General features: G+C 34.0%; 1 protein-coding gene and 1 pseudogene across 1 annotated transcript; both read right to left on the bottom strand.

The window, feature by feature from the left end:
• Window positions 1–4,469: 4,469 nt before the first annotated feature.
• Window positions 4,470–6,668, bottom strand: LOC145613021 (3-ketoacyl-CoA synthase 1 pseudogene; annotated as a pseudogene).
• A 10,668-nt stretch (window positions 6,669–17,336) lies between these two features.
• Window positions 17,337–22,421, bottom strand: LOC145613155 (CBL-interacting serine/threonine-protein kinase 9-like). The gene is made up of 14 exons (XM_081668217.1): window positions 21,966–22,421; window positions 21,158–21,220; window positions 20,405–20,476; window positions 20,146–20,253; window positions 19,912–19,992; window positions 19,732–19,785; window positions 19,525–19,650; window positions 19,354–19,443; window positions 19,142–19,264; window positions 18,937–19,044; window positions 18,223–18,339; window positions 18,043–18,099; window positions 17,825–17,899; window positions 17,337–17,714 (listed from the first exon to the last, which is right to left on the bottom strand). The coding sequence occupies exons 1-14, from the start codon at window positions 22,140–22,142 to the stop codon at window positions 17,637–17,639; spliced, it is 1,329 nt and encodes a 442-aa protein (XP_081524343.1). The 5' UTR covers window positions 22,143–22,421; the 3' UTR covers window positions 17,337–17,636.
• Between the last annotated feature and the right edge of the window lie 216 nt (window positions 22,422–22,637).

Raw genomic sequence — 22,637 nt, 5'->3', positions numbered from 1 at the left:
GTAATTTTTTGACCTTTTTTCGCCCGGAAATAAAAATTGGCGAGATGCTTACCGTGGACCCTAATATCCTCCGGGAGTCAAATTGGGTCGGTGGAACCGTCCAATACGCCATTAAACGACCATTTTACCCGTTCACAACTTGTAAAGATTTCGTAAACTCAAGCCTACCAAGGACGTTTATGACAACATATAATGATCTTATATGGTTCAAACGGCATTATATGATCCCGAGATGTATCCCTTAGGGTTTCAAGGCTTTTCGACACCAAGCCCCGAAACCCAAAACATCAAATTTTCCTCAAAAAGCGTGGATTATATCCTTTATTTTGTAATTTTTTGACCTTTTTTCGCCCGAAAATAAAAATTGCCGAGATTTTTACCATGGTCTCTTATATCCCCTGGGAGTCAAATTGGGTTGGTGGAACCGTCCAATATGCCCTTAAACGGTCATTTTACCTGTTCACAACATGCAGTGATTTCGTAAATTCAAGCCTATCACGTGCGTTTTATGCAACATATGTTCATATATGGATTCAAATGGCATTATATGACACCGAGATATATTCCCTAGGGTCTCAACACTTTCCACCAATGGACCCCAAAACCGCAAAGCCTTCAATATTGTACTTTTTTAACCTTTTTCCGCCCGAAAATAAAAATTGTTGAGAAGCTTATCATGGTCCCTAATGCACTTCAAGAGTCTAATTGGGTTAGTCGAACGATCCAATATGTCCTAAAACGGTCATTTTACCCGTTCGCAACTTGCACCGATTTTGTAAACTCAAGTCTACCACAGCCCACAGACGTTTATGACAAAATATAATGATCATATATGGTTTCAAATGACATTATACGACCCCGAGATGTATCCCTTAGGGTCTCAAGGCTTTTCGCCACAAGCCCCTAAACCTCAAAATTTCCTTAAAAAGCATGAATTATAGCATTCAATTTTGTAACATTTTGTCCTTTTTTTGCCCGGTAATAAAAACTACCAAGATGTTTACCATAGTCCCTAATAGCCTCCGGGAGTCCAATTTGGTTGGTGGAACCATCCAATATGTCCTTAAACGGTCATTTTACCCATTCACAACTTGCAGTGATTTCGTAAACTCAAGCCTACCACCGATGTTTATGACAACATATAATGATCATATGTGGTTTCAAACGGCATTATATGACCCTGAGATGTATCTCTTAGGGTCTCAAGGCTGTTCACCACCGGGCCCCGAAACCTCAAAAATTTCCTTAAAACACGTGGATTATAGCCTTTAATTTTGTAATTTTTTTTACCTTTTTTAGCCCGAAAATAAAAATTGCCGAGATCTTAACCATGGTCCCTTATATCCTCCGGAAGACAAATTGGGTCGATGAAACCACCCAATATACCCTTAAACGGTCATTTTACCCATTCACAACTTGTAGTGATTTCGTAAACTCAAGCCTACCACGGACGTTTATGACAATATATAATGATCATATGTGGTTTCAAACGGCATTATATAACCCCGAGATATATCCCTTAGGGTTTCAAGGGTTTTTCGCCATCGAGCCCCGAAACCTCAAAATTTCCTAAAAAAGGTGTGGATTATAGCCTTCAACTTTGTAAATTTTAGACTTTTTTTTAGCCCGGAAATAAAAATTGCCGAGATGTTTACCATAGTCCCTTATATTCTCAGGGAGTCAAATTGGGTCGGTGGAACCATCAAATATGCCCTTAAACAGTCATTTTACCTGTTCACAACTTGCAGTGATTTCGTAAACTCAAGCCTACCACAAACGTTTATGACAACATATAATGATCATATATGGTTTCAAACGACATTAAATGACCCGAGATGTACCCTTAGGGGTCTCAAGAGCTTTTCGCTGCCGGGCCCCGAAACCTCAAAATTTCATCAAAAAGTGTGGATTATAGGACTCATTATGGGTTTAGCTGTACTATTGGGTTTATCTTCCAATTGAGTACATTAATTGACTTAGTTAATAGGAGGCCTAAAGCACAAACGTTATGGGCATCAAAAGTCCCAAATTACAAACATGAAACAGAGTCAATGATGAACAAAAATAGACACAATTTTCCAAAGATACCTTATTTTTATATTTGCATCATAATACATTGGTAAAAGTATCAATCAGTAAAATTTCAAGAGACCTCCCAAAATCATAGGTCCTCTCAATAATCAAATCAAATCAAATTTGTATCCTTGATCATTCTACAAACATACAGAAACTCTTCAATAATCTTGAACTCTCAATCCATGTTCTTTCCAAAAAAAAAAAACAGAGAAAATGAAATGAAACCTTAAGATTAATCAGCTAATATAATTAAGTAGGCGAAACAAGCTGAGAACTAACCGAAGATAATGGAGAAACAATACTATCAGAAGTTAAACTACTACTACCCTGCCCACAATACTTCAATTCAAACGAAACTTGCTTCTCATACACTAAATGCCTGTAAAAATTGTCAATAAACGTCTGAGCATGCTTATCAATATCCAACTCTAAGGGATAACTTGATGCACGTTGCAGTGCAGGAGGTGAGGATGTGCCACTAGACCCTTCCGATCGACGACCATTATCTTCTCCTTCAGCATCATATGCTTCATCATCATCTGTATGAGAAGCAGAAGGACTTACAACCACAACCTCTACACAAGCTCTTAATCCTGGACGATCACTGAAGCTGTAGGCTCGCCGATTCCAGTGGCTCGTTCTTGTGATGGCCGGTGTTCGAGCACGAATCAACGATGCTAGTTGCCATGTAGAGCTTGTAAGGAACTTTCTAAGATTCAAAAGAAAGGTCAACTTCTTCACGGCCTTTCTTAGGCGACCTAGCAACTCCATGTTTATTTTTTCCTTCTTTTCTAAGCTAATTGATCGTATAATACGGAATATAAAATTTGATTAATTAGGGATGATCTAAAACTTTTTTTGGATATATAATGAGATACCTTATCAAATGGGACTAGTTGTTTGGGTCATTCTTAATATATATGCATTGAAGAACGATGTTGAAAAGGAAGTTGCAACGACATTTAATTATTTGATTAATGGATTAGGGGCTAAGAAATTCGAATAATATTTTTATATATAAAAAAAAATTATTAATCATGGTGAAATTTCATGATTCATTTCACTAGCGTCCACAGGTTGGATTCTATCTGTCTTTCTAGTTGTTCAAACTTAAAATATATTGAGTGTCAATGCTTAAACTTTAACTTGTAATAGAAGAAGGAAGAGTGGTTAATTTGTGGGAGGAAAAAGACTAAGTCAAACTTATTCATGAAAATACTAATTTACATACGCAGTGTATGAATTAGATCCAGAACTTACAACTAAGGTGGTATTTTCTATTTTGCTAGGAGAGGTATGAGGGAGGTATAAGGCTAAAATTTAGAGATTTGAGTAGTCCAAATTTGTATTGGGAGTTATTTTGTTGAAGGATATTGGAAGAAAGGTTTGAGTACAAAAGGCTAATTTTTAAATAGTTAACCATGGGAAAATTTTGAAATAAAGGTTTATGTACAAAATAATTGTGAAAAACAAAGATTGTACTGTACCAAAAACATAAAAATAAAAATAAAATACTCTAATATAACTGTAGTCAAAATAGCTAATACAATCAACTAACAATTAATTCAAATATCCATTAGCTAAAACATATCCGTTAATTTTCAAACAAGGCTAAATCATATTGATATAACCTCACATAGTCACATGACTCAAAAATCTACAAATGCTGAGATTCTTGTATACTCTAGAGTCTAGACCTCTAGTCTTCGTTCTCAATAATTTCTTGATAAACTAAACTTCAATTTGTTAGAACTTAGAAGTATAATTTATTTACACAGTCCATTATATAATATTTGGATCCAAGAATGTTTACCCACCAACCAACAATACTAAATAGAAATCGTGCGAAGGAGTCATCATCAGAGTTTATAATACAAGTAATAATAGTAAAAGGACAGGAAAAGAATGAAGTGATCTGAGCCCATTCAGTCTAATATTGGGCCGGACTCTTTCAATGTTGTATCTTATCCGTCATTTGTTAATGATTTCACTGATTTGAGTTATTACCTTTGACTTTTATTAATTGATTGATCGCTTCTTCCTTAATACCCCATGATTGTCATTTCGGCTTCGAGAGTAAACATATAATTAAGTCAACATTACCAAGTCATGTCTTACAATATACTAAACCGTAGTTTAATCGTTGTTATATCATTAATGACATAATCCATAAATCCATTTTCTCACAAGCATAATTTAACATAAGTTTGTGATGATTATTTATAGGCCATGGCCCAATAATAAGCCGATGTCCCAATAACGGCAAGATTACTTATAGGTCATGGCCCAAAATCACAGGAATTTGGGCCATGACCTATTATTAATGTTAACACATTTTTTTTGAATTTAACTTCGGAATTTCACTTCTAAGTTAATGTAATACGAGTACATAATTTTCAGTTCATCATACACTCACAAGTGAATAGTTTTTCAAATAATCAAACAAATTACAAATATTTGCACCTCAAACAAACTTGAACTAAAATGCCACAAATAAATCCAATAATTAGCCAACAAAAAATAAAATTCTTGGCCAAACATGCACCCAACACATTACACAACCCTCCAACCCACATGTTTTAACAATTACAACCTAACCAATTAAGACTAATCAAAGCTTAACAGGATACTTATCCAATGAATCAATCCATGGGTTTGTCTTAGACTTCCCAACCTCAACCTCCCTCAATGACTTCCAAACCGCGCTATTACACTTAAAACCCGAACCGAACGCGATTTGCCAAACCCGGTCTCCACCCTTGACACGACCCTTAGCTTCCGTGTAGGCTAGCTCATACCAAAGGGAACTGCTCGAAGTATTCCCGAACCGATGAAGTGTCATTCTAGAAGGTTCCATATGCCAGTTTGTGAGCTGCAAATTCTTCTCAATCTCATCCAAAACTGCCCTTCCACCAGCATGAATACAAAAATGTTCAAACGCCTTCTTAAAATCAGGTATATAAGGTTTGACTTTGACTTGCTTCAATACTTTCCTTCTAATCAAGGTTGCCAAAAACATAAGTTGTTCGGACCACGGTAACACTAGTGGTCCCAAGGTAGTTATGTTGGTTTTTAGCGCGTCACCTGCAACCGCCATCAACTCGCGTGCTAGTGAGACTCCAACTAGCCCTTTTTCATCCTCGCGTTGGTACACACAGTTATAACTGTTGTCGTCCGAACCCTCGTGGGTTCGGACCGTGTGGACCAACTCGTACTTGGCTCGACTACGATCTTTAGCCTTGTTAGATAACAAAACAGCCGCACCACCCATGCGGAAAATACAATTGCACAAAAGCATGGATCGGTCGTTACCAAAATACCAATTTTGTGTAATATTTTCCGTACTAAAAACCAAAGCATAAGAATTGGGCCGGGCTTTGAGCAAGTGTTTGGCTAGGTCAATGGATATAAGGCCCGCACTACAGCCCATTCCACCTAAATTATAGGTCTTAATTGATGGCTTTAATTTGTAGTGGTTTACTATCATAGATGAAAGTGATGGTGTTGGGTTGAATAAACTACAGTTTACTATCAAAATATCAATTTCCTCCGGTTTAACCCCGGTTTTTTCCAGCAGTGCATCAACCGTGTTAAACATGACGGACTCGGCCTCGGCTCGAGCCTCAGCCATAGACAAATTCGGGGGCTGCGACGTAATTCCTCTTGCGAAATATGTCTCGTCCCCTAATCCGGACCGGGTTGCAATCCTCTCTTGAAAATTAACCATCTCATCGTTAAAAGCACCAGAATCAGCAGTCATTTTTAGGAACGACTCGACTGACATTTTCCTCTCGTCTTCCGGTTTATAACACGCGAAATCAACGAGGTAAATATGTTTGTTTCTCTTGGCCCAGTACACTCCTAACACAACAAGCAAAACCACTAATCCTGTCAAACCAGTAGCCGTGTCGAGGAAGACGGCTCGGTTGGTCCAAAGATCAGAAATCCGGTCCATTCTTAGACCGGTAAGCTGAACCAAAGTAGACAGTAACAAAGGTAAAGCTAAAAGGAACACAAAAAAAGAAGTGGGTGATTTGAAAGAGTATCCCAAGCCTAACTTGACGTACTTAAGCTTGACAGACTGAAGAAAATCCGGCAATTTTCGACGGATTTTTATGACGATAGACGCTTCGTCTTTGAACGCCATTTCCGCCATTAATCTCTCCTTATCCATCTCTATACTCGCCATTTTTATATTTCTTGGCTAAACAAAGAATAACACTCTCTAGCTTAGCTTAGGTGATTATCTATGTGTATTTTTTTGTATAACCTAAGGTTTTTAAAAAAATGATGGTAGAATGATTTGTAATATAGTCTATATTAATAAAGATAATATAGAGAAAAGGGTGAGAATAAAAGTCTAAGAGAAGATGACCTAAAATTGGAGTTTTGATCAAAATCCCATCAAATGGGAGTTTAAACTTTTACGTCTAGGTGTGGTTGTTAGAATGAAACATGTGAGGAAGAAGCTAAAATGAAAATGAGAGGGTTTTTACTTTAAATTTCTTTTCTTTTTTGTATGTATGTAATTGGAGAGTGAAATAATGAAAAAAATAATGAAATGTTTGATTTGGAGAAGGGTGTGTTTGGTTAGGGTATATATAGAGTGCATTAACAGAGAAATGTATGAGCTGCAAGAAAGCTGGATAATTTGAGGGAATTAAATGTGAGTAGTTCATGGAATTGGATAGATAGCTCAACCACCCAAACTAGGAAAAAGGCCGCATTTGAATAGAGGGGGCATTTTAGAAACCTTTATTCTATCTTTTTTTTTTTTTTTTTTGGCAGGAGCTTACTCATTAAAATAGGTAAACTACTAAGGTTTATTGACGTACAATATATTTTTGTTGTAAAAATAATAATTAAATATCCTATCTTATATTTTTGTTATAAATAAATAAGAATGTCCTTTATTTGGCTTTTCACCATAGCCTTTTAAAATCTCATCCTATTAAGTTTAGATAAAATCTTTTCAATAAATAATTTATTAAAATGTAAAAAAAAAAAAAAAAAAAAAAAGAAAAAAATAAAAGGAAGACCTTATGCATTATATCTGCCACATTTACATCGAGGGAAACAAAATATATACTTCCTCTGTTCTTTTTTACTTGACCTGTTTCTTTTATCACGCTTGCCAATGCAAAATTTTAACGATCAATAACTTCAATTCTCTATAACTAAAAATTATAAAAGTTATATATTATGATAATACTTTTTAAGACGAATCCAAAAAGATCCTACATGAATATATTTTTCCTTACATATTATTCACAAAACGCGGTCAAAGGAAGCGTGGTTAATAGTGTAAAAGTCAAAGCGGATCAAGTAATAAAGAACGGAGGAAGTAAGTTTTATTTGTGTATACTTCTATTCATTAACACAAGTACATTCTAGTGAAATATATATACTCCGTACTTCATATTTCATATAGACTATCAAAATTTATTTACGCGCTTTACACCCTGCGAAAAAGAAATGTGGGAAAAAAAGGAAGCAATTGACTAAGAACAAGTAGGAACATGGATAGTGGACTAGTGGGGTAAAAATATTAGATTACGTTCAAGTAAGCCTTGAAGTAGGAACAATGATTTTCGACGAGGTTCCTTAGGTTTCTAACTTTCTAATGTGGGTGTTTTTGTTCAAAAAAAGGAGCAATTTTTAATATGGACCCACGTGGCTTAGCTTGTAGTTGATTTATATTAAATTAGTTACTATATTTAAAAAAATGCTTAGAAGTAGTGTTACTATAAGAAGAATTTGAATATAGTATATAAAAAAGGGTACTCCGTATTATTTAATCAGTGGGACTCAAAGAATAGGAAGGTTGGTGGGTGGATTATAGGTGACTTAGATTTAATGGAGGAAGAAGAGCATTGAATGGTGGAATTGGGAAGATTTATGGGGTTTACTTTATTTTGGGACGGCAAATAGGATCCCTTTTGTCTTAAACTCAAATTCCTCGTAATATGTCAAGTAGCTACATTATGCTTATGCAAGCTAAACTAGGCCATGGAAAGGACGGAGATAATTATACGTAAAAGAATTATACGAAGAAGAATTTTTCAAATGTTGAGAATTCCTTGATGATAGAGTATAAAACATATTCCTGGGCCTCAACCATCAGTTTAAGCTTTTGGTTGAGATGGTCCACTAACATGGTATCAAGAGCCATCGTGACACAAAGGTCACGGGTTCGAATCTCATCCACCCCCCACTTTCAAGTGGAATATTAAGCGCAGGGTATGAGGAGGACCCATGCTGCATCCACACTTCTAGCCCAACGGGCTCTCGTGTGAGGGGGCGAGTATAAAACATATTCCTGGGCCTCAACCATCAGTTTAAGCTTTTGGTTGAGATGGAGCTCAAAAGCTTTCATGTGATTTTTTACTTATGGTTGTTATCAAGAATTTTTTACCTATTGTTGATGATAGTAGAGGCTAGATTAAAAAAATAAAGTGCTATAAGATCCGAACTTCAATTACGCGGAACAATAAAAGCTTTGCATTTTGCTAGTCAAACCATTAGACAAACACTCATTCTACGCAAAATCCTTTGCTATAAAGCGTCATGGACTCATGGAGTCATGGGGGTGGCCATGAAAAATGCAAACACCTCCCTCCCTAGCGGTCCCCCCTTGATTTCGGCCCTTTATATAACAATTTTTCTTATTTTTTTCATAAATCATATTGCGAAACGTACTTCATATGCATATATCAAGTTATTAATGCTAGTCAAATAGACATTAATATATCAATATGGGACATTTTTTTTAAAATCAATTATGCAATGATATTGGTTTTCAAATTATACACGGAATTATATCTCACTGAATAACACGTTTAATACTTTAAGTAATAAAAATGGTTGGTATATTACACTACTCCGCTATAAAATTATGTTGACAGTGTATTACTCCGTAGTATCTAGTTATCTACTCTATATTGTTGGTTCACATAAAATGCAACCTACCATGAGAAATAAATTTCAACCTACACAGTCCATAATTGTAATTTGATCTTATAGGTAAAATTCCATGGTAAATATTCTAGAATTATGACAAGAAGAAACAAGTATCATGAATGTCTCACGAGCAATTGAAGTTTTAATTTAGGAGCCAAACAACAAAATCCTCTGAATACTTTCATGTTGTTGTAAGGATATTTGTGAGCCATCTAAGTATGAAAAAACACCAGTCAAATCCTATAATCCACTTATCAAATTGTCAATCAAAATATCTAATTAGAGGGTCATGAATCGTGACTTTTATCAAACAATTGTCGAGAATAGTTGGATATCGATTTTCATAATTGATTATTGCATACAAGTATAATTTACAGTTGGCCTTTTGGTAGGTGTCTTACCGTACCACTATTGGCACTGTAAATATTTAATCTTCTGATCTCTTGGGTCCATAGCTTTTATCACTTTTTAGCTAGGTAAGGTAAGTGAGTATTCAAGACTATCTTAGTAGGTATTGCCAATGGCGTTTTTATGTAATTTCACACTAATACATGTATTTGATCATAAATATTTGATCTCGTTTCTAAACTATTGGTCTAATTTGATCTGTCTTGTATTTCCTTAAACTAGTTATATGTATGCCTCTTTTAATTTCATTTTTTTATTTATTTGTACGGGATCACATGTCGCGACCTCCTACGTAATATACGTACACATAACATGATGGTGCAAAATATGTTCCTTTTATCTTATCCAAATCCTCCTTCTTAGTGGCCGGCCTGTTTATGAACATGTACATCCATGTTGTTGTTATTGTCACCCTAGTAATGGTTAGTTATAAAGTGTAGTTGAGAACTGTCTTAAACTATGAGATAGAGAAATCTTCAACTTGGACTGTGAAAGACCCTAGCTAATAACATAACCCTGCCGAAATATACAAGTATACTACTCCGTCCGTAGTAAGCTAAGGTTGGACCGTTTACACGTACTATTTGGTTGACTATGCATGTCTATGATCATCAATTGATCATCATAACTCTTCACATACGTTGCATTCTTTAATCGTATAACTCTTAACTGTCAAGTGGCGAAGATGTCTTAGTCCCAAACTCCCAACTGCCAAGGTTCAATTATCAACGTTTACAGTGCGTGCACACTGCTCTCCAACTCATAAAGAAACAAATATGTACAAACTACTTAACACTGAGTCACTGAGATATTGTACAAAATAACAAAATTGCTCCTTTTTGGAATTGTTGAGCCCATGAGAGTGAAAGTGTTATCCCACATTGAAAGAGTATAAAAGTGAAGAAACGTTGGAATGTGTATCCCACATTGAAGAAAAGAGAAAGTCGTGTCCACTTTATAAGGCTAATTATATAATGGGCTACTCCTCTCATTGTCATATGGTTTTGAGGTGGAACCTCCTTGGTCGTATAAAGTGGACACTTGTGACGGGTGTGGCTCGTGGCTCAGGCCCATTTATCAAGAATGTCTCGATAAAAAGATTAAAACATTGACCAAAAAAAAATTACAAATATGGGAGGGAAATAAAAAATTACAAATCGATTCTCACCCCCGCTCTTTGTGGCTCTCTAAACACCACAAAAAAAAAAAAAAAAAAAAAAAAAAAAAAGACTTTTTATAAATTTACATATCGAATATTAAAGCCCACCATTTTTCATAACACAAAGGGGTGGCTGAAGATCAAAAGAAGATTAGAAAGAGTATATAATTCAGAATTTGTCCCAAATAATAAATATACAAGATGGTTTAAATTTATATGCAATTATGCATATTAATTAAGATCATCGCTCCCATGTCCTTTCCTATTGTCACATACAGTAAAACGAATGACACTTGATAAGGATCAGCATATGATGACGTCAATAATAATTTTGCTATGTTTTTCTTTTGGTGCACGCTGCTAGGTTTTGATTGCATACGTGCATTAAATAATTCAATTATGTGAAGTTTGAGACGTTAATACAAATCTAATAATGCTACTCGTAATTAATAAGCTTGGACCTTCCATCTTTAAGTGGCAAAGGGCAGACAGATTAGAAGTTAATTAGACGTTCATCCTTTCGATCATTAGATGAATTTGTAGCAAAATGTGTGATCATTAGATGAATTTGTAGCAAAATGTGTTGTCGTACTTGTGGATGAGATTAGACATAACAATGAACAATCATATGTTCTTGAGCAGAATATTCGATCGAGTGGCACATAAAGGCCTACTTGGCTTATATATAGTTAGGAAAATTGGTTATAAATCAAGTTGTTAAGAAATGACACACGCAATAATTAATGGAATGTGTGAAAATTATTCTCTTACTTTTCTAGCTGGGCTGCTCTGAAGTTGGTTCAAGCAACTATAACACCCTGTATCGTATTGGCTGTTATATGAAAAGGACATGATGATAAATGACTAAAAATAAGGGAGCAAGTGAGGTGTTTTTCTTGACCAATATGAACACTCACCTCTTTATTATTTTGTCTTCAAGGACGATAAATATAAAGATACAAAGAAAAATATTGGTGAGATTTGGGTCATCGGAATATTTGGCAGTATGATGACTTATCTATGCAATTTAATTATAATTTTTTATTTTGTTTTGTGCTTCTATTTGTCGAATCCACTTAAATTCATACTATTTCACAACCATATTATTTCTCCAATTCAATAATAAAATAAAACTTCGCTTTCAAATGCTATTTCTTCCCATTTTCTTGGTATATATATATATATATATATATATTATATATTGAGATGAATATTGTGGAACAGGCGCGATAATAGGGAGGTTAATTTATGATCAAATCACAAGTTTAGATTTCACCATCTACTTGTATTGTGTGTTTGGGACTAGAGAGATCTTTAGAAGATTACTTTAATTTCTTTTTTTACTCTCAAACGTTAACGTATATATAAGGGTTAGTTAACCTATAAAAGCCGATGAAAGTTCAGTAAAAGGTATGGTCCTTGTTAACCCAAAAAAAAAAAAAAAAAAAAAATAAAATAAAAAAATAAAAAAAGATGTTTCCTTTCACGAAACTTCATTTGACCTTGCTCTTGTCTATCTTAATGATTTGGTAGAAATTCTATGTGTGAATTAAAAGTATCTATTATCATATCTCTTCTTTTGAAATAACTAATAAGATTTTCTGGTCTAATTTTATCAATGGTTGTTGTCTTGATTGATGTCTAAATTATGACTAAACTTTTACAGTACTTTAATACTCTTTTTTTTTTTTTTTTTAAATAAAATTTAAGATAGTTCAAGTAAACAAAAATAAGAAGTTTTTGTTTGTATCTTCCTGGTCCAATGATTAGTAAGGTTATGAAATAAGTTGAAGAAATGAACAGTCTCATACTAATTGTTATAATCAAATTAATACATACTATATTATATAATATGAGTACAAAACAATATTATAATTTTTTTGTGTCAAATGCATGTGTGATAGAATTAGTACTTCGTATATATTATTAATTTTTTTTTTTAAGGAAAATATATATTGTTCACTTTTAACTGCATGTACAAGTACATACATCGTGTATGTTCAGCATTTGCATGCATTTGTTACATAAAATGATTGAATGAGTAACTCATCACAATCTAAGTTTGGCTATAAATGAGTTATAATTAGGTCAAATGTATGTATTAAATCCAGTAGTTTATTGGTGTATGAAATTATTGTCGCTCCACAAATTAAATACGAGACCTCCTATTCGAGCCACCCAAATGATGCGAAAGCTACCATGCATGCACATTGCGCGTATTTATAACAGACTATGAAACCCCGCACCATTTATGTATACACTTTAACCAGCTAATTTATCATTTTGTACAAGTATATAAGCTAAGGTATTTTGCTTGGTGGTTTATTAAAAATATAGAGTTAATTAGTTACATAAATGTAAAAATACAGTAGTAGTTGAGTGCTTTCACAGCATATCACATGGTATTTTCTAATAAAAGTTCATGCGCATCTAAGGAAACAAACTCTATATTTATGATCCAACATGTACCAAAATATATACTTGTATTTATTTCATTAGTCCGTAACATGTACTAATAATTTAAATTGAATGATAAATTACTTTTTCACCATTAATAATCGAATGAATTTGAGTCTCTGAGACCATTTAATGACCAAATCCAAATTAGGATTAATACACTTCTTAGTCAATTTTTATTTTGAAACAACAATTTAGGGCCTGTTCTCATTGACTGAACTGAACTGAACTGAACTCAACTGAACTGAACTGAACTGAATATTTTATAAGAGAAGGAAATTAGGAGCTGAACTGAACTGAACTGAACTGAACTGAGCTGAGCTGAGCTGAACTGAACTGAACTAAACTAAACTAAACTCAGCTGAACTGAACTGAACTGAATTTCAACGTAAGAGAACAGGCCCTAAAGTCATATTTTTTGTAAAATGTAAATGCATGAAGGGTTAGGCTCGAAAAGAAGCAAATTTTTTTAATTAACTAGAAAATAAAATATAACCTCGCTAATTGCCACATCAATTTTTTTCATGTAAGATACGACTCAAATTCAACGATGGAATTTAAATAATCCCTTAGCTTCCTGTATATAATGATCACTTTATAGCTCAAATGTCTTCTTTAGGGATTATTATTGGGTAATTCCAAGTTTCTCTTCTTGATAAACAAGGAGCGTTTCTCAAGAGGGTAATTTCGTACATTTTCGCAAGAGTATGAGGGTAAATGAGACTTTTTGGTTTGACTCACTAATTTTTCATTGAACTGTCGTTAAGTCTCAATTTTGATGGAAGAACGCTAAAGACGTCAACCAGTGAAACTTTACCCAGGTAGAATTACCTACTCAATTTACCCAATTTGGGCAGCGAGTGGTGGTGTTTTACGAGCACAATAGCTGAAAATCTGAAATATATAGTCTGTATTTTCTGTGAAGAACACCCAAAATCCGAAGATCCTCTTCAATGGAGTTTCAGAAGCTCAAAGGCTACTTCAATGGAGGAAGATGACACCCTTACCCTTTGGGGTTGATCTTGCGTGCCCTTTTTTTCTCCCATTTATTTTAGGGTTTTCGTTTTATTTGGCGGCGAAGCCGCCGGAATGGTGGTGTTGGTGGGGATGGGTGAGGATGAAAGCTTGAGCTCCTTTAATGGCTGATCGAGATGTGAGAAAAGGAAGAAGAAGAAGAATAACGTGTGGTTGTTGTAGCCGCTGTCGAATAGGAGGAAACCTTGTTGCTGAGGAAGTCGAAGAACATTTATGCCGTTAATTGACGCCGTCTTGATTAGTCCAAGTTAGCAAGTATAGTGGATGTACAGTTAACACTTATTTTGATTATAATAGCATTACTTTACAATTCCCAATGCATTTTAATTACAAAAATGCCATAAGAGATACACTTCTTGTTTATCAAGAAGAGGAACCGGGGCACGCCCATTATTATTAATTAGAGGATCGGAGTAGGATATATACAGAAAAGGAAACAAAGTGAAAAACGACTAATTAATTTATAGAACTTAGTTCTTAATTAATCCCAAAGTTCTAAAATATACTTCGTAGTGTGTGAACAAAATAATCTGAAAGCATCGGAGGAATTGAAGCACATGCAAGTATGCAACGAAAAATACATACAAGGGTAAAATAGCAAATTAACGTCATAACAGTCTAATGGCTCGCTTGTTCTCTTCAGCTTCAACTTCAATTCAGTTCAGTTCTTAATTTCTCCTTTCATAAAATATTCAGTTCAATTAAGTTATGTTCAGCTCAGTTTAGTGAATTAGAATAGACCCTAATATGCAACATATGTCTTGCAGAAAATGGATCTACTCGGTTATTAGGAATGTTCTTACGTACTCAAATAGACAAAATAGTCATATACATGTGTATATATCATGCTACTTCATTTAGCTTGTTAATAGAATATTAGTCACAAATTAAACAATAATACTGTATAATTTATTTACATGGGAAAGATAAAAATTCTTCAATGATCCTGACTCGTTAAGCGCAGGAAACGCTACAACTTGACTTAAATTATATTGGTACATGGTTGATGGTACTAAAAAAAGCCAGGCTATTTTTGATATTCTGAAAACTCCACATTAAAATATCACTTTCTAATTATGAAGTACTTGTATTGTATAAATCTTTAATTTTAATTTCTATATTTGATAAGTGGTGCAAATATGTTTCTTTCTAAACTGCAGTAGTGCAGCAGTAGACAACTCAACTAAATAAATTGAAGTATCCTCAACTACCAAACCATTTACCAGAGTCATTCAATTTAATTAAAGCCTTTAAGACTATACACCCAATGGACCATTGAGCGCAAAGCAAGATCTAAAAGATCAAAATTGTCATGAATCAATTCAATTCTACACGTATGTAGTACTATTAATTTACTCCATGTAAGTCAAAATTTTTAATAAGTACTATTTCTCAAGACATGCAATCAAATCTCGTCTATTTCATTGTCATATACAGTAGAACTCTTTATGAAAAAAATCTAAGAAAAATGCTAAAGTAGCTAGCTCTAGCCTCTAGGGATATGTTTGTATGTGTAAAAAAAAGCAAAACATTTCATAACGTACACTTAAACACACTGCTTAATTTTATCATAAATTTCATTATCAATCTCATTATATAGAAAACATATTGCTTGTTTATCTCTTCCGATCCATTTTTACACAATTAAAATAGATGGTGTCGCCTTCAAAATCTATATCATATAAACTACTCGAATATAATTTAATTTTTAGAGTACAATTTTTCCTTAAATGAATAAAGTAGATGGTTCCACAAAACAGTTCACATAAGACAATATCTTCTAATTTTGAATTTCGCGTAGCAATACAAATGCATAGTTAGTAGAATCCGTACTATGAATCAATTCCTTGATACCTTTTGAGCCAACAATCACATGATTGTAATGATTGTAATGAAATTGTGGGAAATTTCTTTTAGTCAATCCAATGACAATGATGAGTATCATCACGTTTGAACTAGGGATGAGGATCTCATGCCTTATATAAACAGTAGAAATCAAGCTAGTCTGTTCCGTTCACCTTATTTTCATCTATTTCAGGTATAATAAGTTTAGATAAATTCAAATCAGTGAAATTCAGGTGAATAGAACATACCTTAAAAATTTAATCTTCAATGCAAAAGTTATCTGTTAAAATCTACGTGGATGAATAAAGAGTTTTCTTACATTATAGTGAGTAGTAACTGATAACAAATAATCAACTAACAAGAAACCGATCCAATTAATTACGGATTCAACCAACTTGAACCACTATTATTTGATGGAAAAAAAAATAAAAATCTTTTGTTAACATCAAACAAGCTAATTCTATCAATTCTTAACACAGACACTTAACCAAATCTCGAGGTCATTCGGCCCATGTAATATAATTGGGCCGTGGTCCATTTTTTTTTAGTTTAAACTGTGACTTTGCCCGTCCTATTCTATTTAATTCATGCTTATCTAATTTTAGACTTAACAATAAAATAAATTTATGGACTTAAATTAGTGATTCTATAAACGTAGTAGTATAAAAAAGTCCCTGATATTGGACTATTGCAATTTCAATTTTATTTTTTTTAGTGGCTGATGAGGAGAACCCAAGGCCAAAGAAGAAAGGCTAAAACAAAATTACAAATAAATAAAGGAGGAATGAAACGGGGCATTGCTACACGCCTACGCCTATCCCCTTATATCTTCTTAATAGTTCTTATATCCTCTTCTAAAATACTACGAAGTACTAAGAGCTAAAGGTATGTTTTCCAGGGTCAAAATTTTACGAGTTAGAGCCACCTTAAGGTTGGCTAGCCAACCGGCCGCACAATTTCCCTCCATACATAGAACGACATTACAATAATTGATCAATTGCGGGAACTCAACAGTCACCACCTTCTGACTGTCGAAGATAAAGATCCTCTGTAATTCAGTACGCCTAAATCAAAGATTAGGTATAAACTCTCGTTTCTAGTGTATCAAGTTGGATCCACAATTTGCTTAAAGCATTTCTCTAGCTAGTTCAATCTCACAAATTTCTGCCCGGAAAGCATTACAGGACTTACAATTTGCAGAAAAATGCCGAGACCATAGTTTTTAAATCCTAAATTTCACATTAGCATGTTTATTAGACTAAGTTTCAACATTATTTATCACGTGAGATAATTGTTTTTCTAGGGGTTGGGGAAAACTGATAATTCTTGAAGCAGTTAATTTGATTAGGACAGGATCTTGGCGAAGTTTGATCAATTACAGAAGTTTTAAAAGAAGTTTAAGCCTCCAAGACAAAGTTTGGTCGCCATACAAACAACTTCATCACAGTTCAAATGAGACAACAATTTCATAGATTGGTGCACCACATCGCGCCCCTGGTTCAGTGGGGGGATGGTTAACCACCACATGACAATTGCATACACTAGCGTCTAACATTTACAACAACCATCCATTTTTTGCAAGGATGGCCCCATCTTCCCCCAGCCCCTTCCCTTGAATGAAAGGGATATATTGACACATTTCCGGAAAAAAAAATAAATAAATAATGGCCGGGGGTTGGAGGATCAAGGGTCGATTTCATAACTTTGAGTCTTCATCATTTGAATCACTTTTCCAAACGACATCTTTCAGTCCTGATGAGAAATTCTTGAAGAACTGTCATGGAACAATAACATAAATACAGTGTTAGTTCTATGTAAGCTACTTCAGACTTCAGAAAAAATTCAGAATTGATAAACACTGAAGTTAGAAGGAAAGCTGCTTACCTTGTGAAATTCTAAAGTATCACCTCCAGTTTTACGCAACTCTACTACATGAAAAGAAGGCGCTACTTCAAACACCTGAGGTCAAGGAGAATATAATGTATTAAAGATTGTCCCCAATTGTAGTTGTATTGATCTTCACAACTAATGATACATAGAGTTGTAATACTTGTATACAACAAGCAATAAACATATATCTTAGATCAGATAAGAGATTATACCTCTGTAGCCACAGAAAGGCGTCCCTTCCTTCCACTTGCATGACCTTGCAGCTTCATCTAGAAAGGATAAGAAAGTAGAAAAACATACAAATCATGATTAACACAGGTATTGGGGCCAAGCATGCTACATTGAATAGAAACTGATGAAGACAGAATGATATGGCATTCAACAATAGTCACCTTATAATTTTGCTTACGAACATTAAAATCTAAAGACTTTGCAGCTTCCTCAATCTTAGATACGATCTCGTTTGCAGGGCACTGGGAAGTAAACCTTGTTTCTCGCTTTACAGTACCCTGTAAGGTAAATTAGAAAAACAAAGGGGTTAAAAATGAGCTTAGTAAACTATAAATTAAAGGAACAACAAATATCAAATTCGAAATAGCTACTTCGAGTATCAAAGGTTAATTAAAAAAAAAAAAAATAGCATCCTGAAAGAGATAATGATGAGACCAATTATAGAAAAGCTCATTAAATCAGCCAAGGACATACAAGTAACAGGTGCTCTAATATTTCAGATCCTGACAGACAGTATCCTATCATCCCAAATTCCCAACGGCTCTAACAAGGCAAAGCACGGTGGGGTGAGATCAGATGTACAGAGCTTTGAACATACAAGTGCAATGAACCACTTGTAAGGCTCAATAGCAATTGCTCTAATATTGCAAAGAGTGTTTCTGTCTGTCAGATTCTTGATTTAGAAGGCGAGGTTCAATAGCTTTCTACTACGTACAAAGCTGCACAACAAATACGTATAAATTCATGAACAACAATTTAGTCCCTTGTATCCACTACTCTTATGACATCCAAATTCCCACATCTACTAAAAATACAGCTTACTTCAGAGTTAGTTATAAAGACAAAACTCTGCAAGATTAGTAAGAGAAACATACGGGTTCGCTATTAAAGAGACTGTCAAGACTGAAACCTTGTGACCCAGAAATTAGCTCAAAAGCATTCATTGATACAGGCTTCTCCCGTCTCTCTGTAACAAGATTTTCCTGCAATGAAAATAATACAAATGAGAAATAAGAAAAGAAGTTTAGCTCTTGTCATCAGACCAGAATCCAAATCTAATATTACAAATATAATGCTCACCTCTGAGTCGTCAAAAGCAGCATCTACATCATCAAGATTCACATCACTTTCCTCTGCAAAACTCGGTGGATGGTAATCCTTTTTAAACCATTCATCTTGCAAAATTTCTGAGATTGTAATTCTCTGCAGATAGATAACATTCTCATTAAAGAGCGCCAACTTTGACCAAGTGTGAGTAGATGCACAAGAGTTATTCAATTATGGGATCTTACAGTCAAAGGATTAGGATCAAGAATACGTTTGATAAACTTCCTAGCACCAGAAGAAAACCATGAAGGAGTAACAAAGGTACCATTTTGGATCTGCAGTAGAAAAACAACTCCTGTCAATGTTTTTTGTTTATAAGTAATGCATCAGATGGTAAAAAAATCCTCAACGCTCACTTTTTTGTACAAATTCATGAGGTTTGGGTCATCAAAGGGCAAGTACCCTGCCATAAGGACAAAGAGAATGATCCCACAAGACCATATATCGGCTGCTGTACCGTCATAGCCTTTATCAGTGAGCACCTGATTGGAAATGCAGAAAATTAGGACATATGTAAATATAACAATAGAATTAATGGTAGATTTAATACTGCGAGTGAATACCTCAGGAGCAACATAATTAGGAGTTCCACAGGCAGTATGAAGTAGACCATCTTCCTGCAAAATTTCATGATACTATGTTTAAAAATACTTTCAAAAAACAAGGAAAAATTCAGTTCATCACTGAGGCATTCAACTGATAAACATAGGTCTTTGTAAACATGAGAAACCAAGTATTCTTACCCTCACTTGCTGTGAAAATGCACTTAATCCAAAATCGGCAACTTTTAGAACACCATAGGAATCCAAAAGCAGATTCTCTGGCTGCAAATTAATTTATGTGTGAGATAGGGAGAAGAAGTAACCAATACAGAAGGACAAGTTGGCAAGTTATTACTAGACTGCAAGCAGATGAAATTTTCTCTAGGAGAAGGAAAGGAAAAACTATAACCAAAGAAAAAGAGGAGATAAGAAAACCTTTAAATCCCTGTGGTATACGCCTCTGCTGTGGCAGTAATCCACCGCGTTAATTAGCTGCTGAAAGTACATCCTGGCTTCGTCTTCCCTAAGTCTGCCTTGTTTAGCCTGTACAAGAGTGAACTTATATAAGACTTTCTTGTAAAACAGAACAATAATACATGGCATAATTTCAATCATACAGACCCTTGTGTGCAAGAGAATTTCATCAGTATAACCTACTCCGTATTAGGGAATAAATTTTCATAAAAGTACTCACAATTAAGTCAAAGAGCTCGCCTCCATCAACTAGTTCAAGAACAATATAGATCTTTGTTTTGCTTCCCATGACCTGCTCAGAAAGACACGATTAATCACATTCAGACACATGTTATCGTAGAAAGTGCATACTACACATTGCATTGCATCCTAAAATATGATGGAAAGAAATCAAGGCAGCAGCTAGGCAATACGACCAAGTACATTGCAGATCAAACTTCACCGAGACCCAACCAAGAGAATGTCACAGAGATCACCTTCAAATATTGATGAAACAGTACTTATTTGAATCTACTTCACCCTTTTATTACTAAAGCCACTATGAAATCAATCAATAATTTATTTTCAGCCTGATTACTTATGAAAATGTATGCCTTTACTTACCAATGTTATTCAATATTTATCAAGTAAAGGTGTCTTTGATGTGAAAGACTCAAAGGTCTAAGCTCTAAACCTCAGTTACATACTAGTAATCTTTTAAACTTATGTTCAGCTTTGAATTGTAATTCTAATCCTTATCTAAATTTATCCGAATTTAGTAACTTATTAGATTAAGTTCAGAGAAATTCAATTTAGGACCTCGGGCTAATAAGTAGGTATAAGGTCATGAAGTTCTTCCGTGTCCTAGTTCAACAAAAGACCAATGTTACACGTCTTGATGAAGTTAAAGTAAAAATTGTAACTTTATACGGAATACTCTAAAATTTAAAGCATTGAAGAACAGGCAAGTGATAATTAACAATAAGATTAGTACCTCATAAAGTTTAACCACATTAGGATGCTTAATCACCTTCATTGTCGAAATCTCCCTCTTTATCTGATATAAATATACATTAAAGAAAAACATTAAATATTGAAAATCATTTGTCCAATAATAATTATGCTTTATTATTATGATATATGAATACGAAATAATGTTCATAGAATATGCTTCAATTATGCTCATAACCACAACAATGAAAGTGATAGTATAAGAAATCAATGATTCATACAAAAAATAAATTTATGTACGGCCGTAGAAAACAACTTAAAGTCAAAAAATCAAATCAAATTAAACAATTAAACCAAAATAAAAAGCAACCAAATAAAATTAAAATGTGAGGATTTTCCGAGAATTACAGAGCATAAAATAATCTTCCAGTCAACTTTTGGATGTCATCATACCAGAATTAAAAAGTCTAATCATCCAATACAAATTTGAAAAAAAAAAAATTACGAGAAACCTCTTTATAAATTAAATTATTTAAAAAAAAAACAAAAAAAAAAAAACCTAAAAGCAACCTCGTACGATATTGATGTATACTGATATTATACTGTATTGTTTACTCATGTAGATCAACCAACTCCAAATTAAAATCAAAATTAAGAATAAAAAACGGTTGTTTATAAAAGTTGGTTAAAAAAAATGTCAAATTTCAATAATCACAAATTTTTTTTTTTAATAAATAATCGTAATCAACATCATCAAATCATAATTCAATAGTAAAACAAAGAAGAGGAAAAAAAAAAAAACATTTCCTCAAAAAAAAAAAAAAAAAAAAAAAAAAGAGGAAAAAGAAAACCTGCTCAACCATCTTGTGTTGGAGAAGATGTTCACGACTGAGAATTTTGACAGCGACAAAATCAGAAGTTTGAACATTCTTAGCTAATTTCACCTTCGCAAAGTTTCCCTCACCGAGCGTTTTTCCCAATTCGTATTTACCCACTCGAGTTCGAGTTCCCGGAGTTCTTCTGTTCATTCTCCGCCGATGATTACTTTTTTTATTTTTTATTTTTAATTATTATGTTGTTTTAACACAAAATTACAAATACAAGTATGATTTCTTTTTTGAGGGAAACAAATACAAGTATGTTGTTTCTGTTTTGTAACTTTAGCAGAAATAAATAGGAAAGAAATCAATGAAGATACGGTATTTAAAAGAAATCAATGAAATGAATGATTAATAAATTGATTTGGTATGTTATATTATAAGAGGGGTATATCAGGTATGGGCTTATCTGGGGAAAATTGGGGGGAAAATGAATGAAATTGATAAGGGTGAAATAATAATTGAGAGAGGCCACAAATATACTCGCACAGTACACGGTGTTGACGTGGCACGTGGGACCCACACTCTTAAGTGAGTAACCTCCAAAAGTGGGGTCTTTTGGATTTTCAATCATGTATTACCAGATGGTCCTTAACTCCTTACTCATTTGTAGACAATCAATTTTGTGTTTTGTTGACGACATCC

The sequence above is a fragment of the Chenopodium album genome, chromosome 25 (genome assembly GCF_948465745.1).
Source record: "Chenopodium album chromosome 25, dcCheAlbu1.1, whole genome shotgun sequence".
NCBI lineage: Eukaryota > Viridiplantae > Streptophyta > Magnoliopsida > Caryophyllales > Amaranthaceae > Chenopodium > Chenopodium album.
The sequence above is the reverse complement of the archived record's forward strand: the minus strand, read 5'-3'. Positions and strand labels throughout refer to the sequence as shown.

Excerpts from the sequence above, each read along its gene's own strand:
- LOC145613155 (XM_081668217.1), bottom strand. The coding sequence starts at position 22,142 with ATGAACAGAAGAACTCCGGGAACTCGAACTCGAGTGGGTAAATACGAA. Across the intron at positions 19,045-19,141 it reads CTGCTTTTGACGACTCAGAG|GAAAATCTTGTTACAGAGAG; the intron begins GTGAGCATTATA and ends TTTTCATTGCAG. Across the intron at positions 18,340-18,936 it reads GTCTCTTTAATAGCGAACCC|GGTACTGTAAAGCGAGAAAC; the intron begins GTATGTTTCTCT and ends TTTACCTTACAG.